The 3,151-nt window shown below is 52.6% G+C and overlaps 1 protein-coding gene across 1 annotated transcript; it reads left to right on the top strand.

The window, feature by feature from the left end:
* Positions 1-320: 320 nt before the first annotated feature.
* LOC104396423 (sterol regulatory element-binding protein 2-like) lies at positions 321-1,396 on the top strand. The gene is made up of 3 exons (XM_010006261.1): positions 321-356; positions 828-994; positions 1,387-1,396. The coding sequence occupies exons 1-3, from the start codon at positions 321-323 to the stop codon at positions 1,394-1,396; spliced, it is 213 nt and encodes a 70-aa protein (XP_010004563.1).
* Positions 1,397-3,151: the final 1,755 nt, after the last annotated feature.

Genomic DNA, 3,151 nt, shown 5'->3' with positions numbered 1-3,151 from the left:
GGGGTTAATGCGGAGGGTCGGGGGCAGCGCTTGGCGCCCGGGCGGGACCCTCCGCAGACCCTCCTCCCTGTCTCTGCACCGACACCCCTTCCCCCCCATCCCTCTGGGGCTCCCGCCGCAGCCAGGGGGGAGGTTTCCCCTCGCCCCCCACCCCCAAGTGGTTCCTCTCTGGGGTGGGAAAGTGTGGGAATGGGAGTGAAAATACGGAGTGAAAGAGGAAAATGGGTGAAAATCGGTTGGAAATGGAGAGAAAGGGGAGGGAAGGGGAAGGTGAGGAGGGGGCACAGGGCAGAGGGCAGGAAGAGAGAGGAAAAGGGGGAATGGCCAAGGAAAATCTGAGGGGAAAAAAGGGAGAAGTAAGAGGAGGAAAGAACCCGTTTTAAAATGAAGGCTCATGAAAGCACAGGTGGTGAAGGTGTAAAGATGCTGGTTCACTTGTAGCCTGTTGATCTGAGCAGGGCGCCCGCAGTGCCCGGGGCAGGAAGGGGGAGTCCTGCACCCAGTCCCGCACCCAATCCCGCACACAATCCCGCACCCAATCCCACACCCAATCCCACACCCAATCCTGCACCCAATCCCACACCCAATCCCACACCCAATCCTGCACCCAATCCCACACCCAATCCCACACCCAATCCTGCACCCAATCCCACACCCAATCCCACACCCAATCCTGCACCCAATCCCACACCCAATCCCACACCCAATCCCGCACCCAATCCCACACCCAATCCCACACCCAATCCCGCACCCAATCCCACACCCAATCCCACACCCAATCCCGCACCCAATCCCACACCCAGTCCCACAACCAATCCTGCACCCAGTCCCACACCCAGTCCCGCACCCAATCCCACACCCAGTCCCACACCCAATCCCGCACCCAATCCTGCACCCAATCCCACACCCAATCCCACACCCAATCCTGCACCCAATCCTACACCCAGTCCCGCACCCCCATGGCCGAGCCCCAGAGGCCCCGGTGCTGCGGCAGGTGCTGGGGCTCATCCTCCTGCCACCCAGCCCCGGTGGGAGCCACCCAAACTGGGACCTGCTGGAAGCTGCCTCTTCCCAGCACCCGGTTTCCAGAGCTCCCACCAGCCCCTGACTTCATCCCGCTGGGGTAACTGTGAGAAATCATAGTTCTTTTGGCCTAAAACGGTGACTTTTAGCTTATTAATTACACATTATGAAGCTTCTTCCCGCGTTGAAACCATATTGTGTATGCAAAGCTAAGGTTGGGAGGAATTTTTACAGATGAGTAATAAACCTCTGGAAGGGGGGGAAAAAAAGAAAGAAAAGGAAAAAGAAAAGATTTATGATGGAAAGCTGACACAACCTTAAGTGGATAATTCAATTTTTACTCACTTTCTTTGTTCCCTACAGAGGCACTTAGAGCTACAAAGCCCAGGCACACACGGGGCAATTGATCCTGGGGCTTGGAAACCCCTCTGTGCTGTTTTCCACCGGCCCCTGCCTGGGAACGTTCACAGCCAACAGTCCTGAGACATCCAGGTTTGCCTTTCTCAAGGGCTGCCCTCTCTTTGCCACACACACCCACACCAGCATCACTTCCCAGGTTCTGCCTGGATTTTCTTCCAGATTAGGTTTTTGCTCATAGTTGAGAATACTGTCTGCACAAGTTATGGTCTCCTTACCTTTCCTAACAAATTCAGAGCTATATATTATCACAAGGTGGATTTTTGGGTGATTTTCTTTAAATTCTGATTTCTTTCCCCATGAGTCACTTCACCTTCCTTATCTTCTTACGAATGAAAAGCTTCTCAAACGGGTCGTGACACAAAGAGGGGTGCAAACATTTGCACAGGTATTTTTGAGAGAGACACAAAGAGAAACCACATTGGGTCAGGGCAAAATGCAGACATGGAGGGGAAAAATATCTTCCTTCAGACAGAAGATCCCAGGTTTTCCCTGGGATCCCATCAAGTTGCTTCCCAGCAAGTTTTTTTCTGAGTATAGGGGCATTCAAAGAAGCAAATATGGAGAAGTGATGGAAAGGAGAAAGCTCTTTGCTAAGAAACCTGTGGCTGAGCATTATTTCCTCCCAGACTGGCTGGCAGGAATGAGATTATTTCCATTACAGCTGCAAAACTTGCTGCTTGATTCGAAGTTTCAGTTCATTGAAAAACCCCATCGGCTCAGTTATGGGAAAAGTCCCGTATTAGTTGATTTTTGAGTCTCAAAATACAACAATAGCCTAAAGGTTTTGGTTTTGAGTAAGAAATTCCCAGCACAGAGCATTTGGGAATGATCAGAATAAATACAGTGATTAATCCAGCCCCAAAAATCAGTGTGTTTTCCTTTAGGGAATGTGTTTACTGAAGAAGGTCATGATTTGCATTTTTAATCCCGATACTTATTTATTTATTTTGAAACCCAACATTGAGCATTCCTCTGGAACATCCAGCTGCCACCTACACAGGAGAAGCACATCCTGCTTGCGCAGACTCCCGTGCTTGTGTGCACACGACGGCCCATTGCCACACACAGGGTTGCTTTGGCCCTGCTTGCACACGCATGTCCTTGCCTGGCAAACCCACGCACGGACACGTGCAGCCACAGTGTGCATGGGTCATGGCACACACGTGTCCCTGCCCCCACAGCACACACGTGCAACTGGGGAAAGGTGCAGTTAGCACACACGCAGTCCCAGTCTGTGCACACACCAGCACAGCGCACACGTGTACGTGCTGGTACATGCGGCCGTGGCACCACGCGTGTTGCACACACATGTGTGTGCTCACAGCGCAGGCAGCCCATCACAGCACCAACGTGCAACCACAGCACCACGTGCCTGCAAGCAGAGCATGGAGGTGCAGTGGCAGCACACGGTCACTGCACGCGCGGGTGTAATTGCAGCACATACATGTGCTCCCAGCACACGTGTCATCACAGCACATGTGCAATCACAGCACACACGTGCAATCGCAGAACGTAGGTGCAATTGCAGCACACGTGCAACTACAGAATATACCTGCCCTTGCAGCACACACGTGCAATTGCAGCACACATGCAGTCCCAGCTCATGTGTGCAACTGCAGAACATGCGTGCGAGTGCAGCACACACGTGCAATTGCAGCACATGTGCAGTCCCAGGACATGCACACACAACACACACGTGCTCTCCCAG

Source organism: Chaetura pelagica, unplaced genomic scaffold (genome assembly GCF_000747805.2).
Source record: "Chaetura pelagica isolate M959 unplaced genomic scaffold, ChaPel_1.0 scaffold139, whole genome shotgun sequence".
NCBI lineage: Eukaryota > Metazoa > Chordata > Aves > Apodiformes > Apodidae > Chaetura > Chaetura pelagica.
Note: the sequence above shows the minus strand (reverse complement) of the source record. Positions and strands in the feature narration are given on the sequence as shown.

What these genes read in the sequence shown, in the direction of transcription:
- LOC104396423 (XM_010006261.1), top strand. Translation starts at nt 321, where the DNA reads ATGGCCAAGGAAAATCTGAGGGGAAAAAAGGGAGAA. An exon ending in TGAGGGGAAAAAAGGGAGAA is followed by an intron (nt 357 to 827) that starts GTAAGAGGAGGA and finishes TCCTGCACCCAG; the next exon opens with TCCCACACCCAGTCCCGCAC.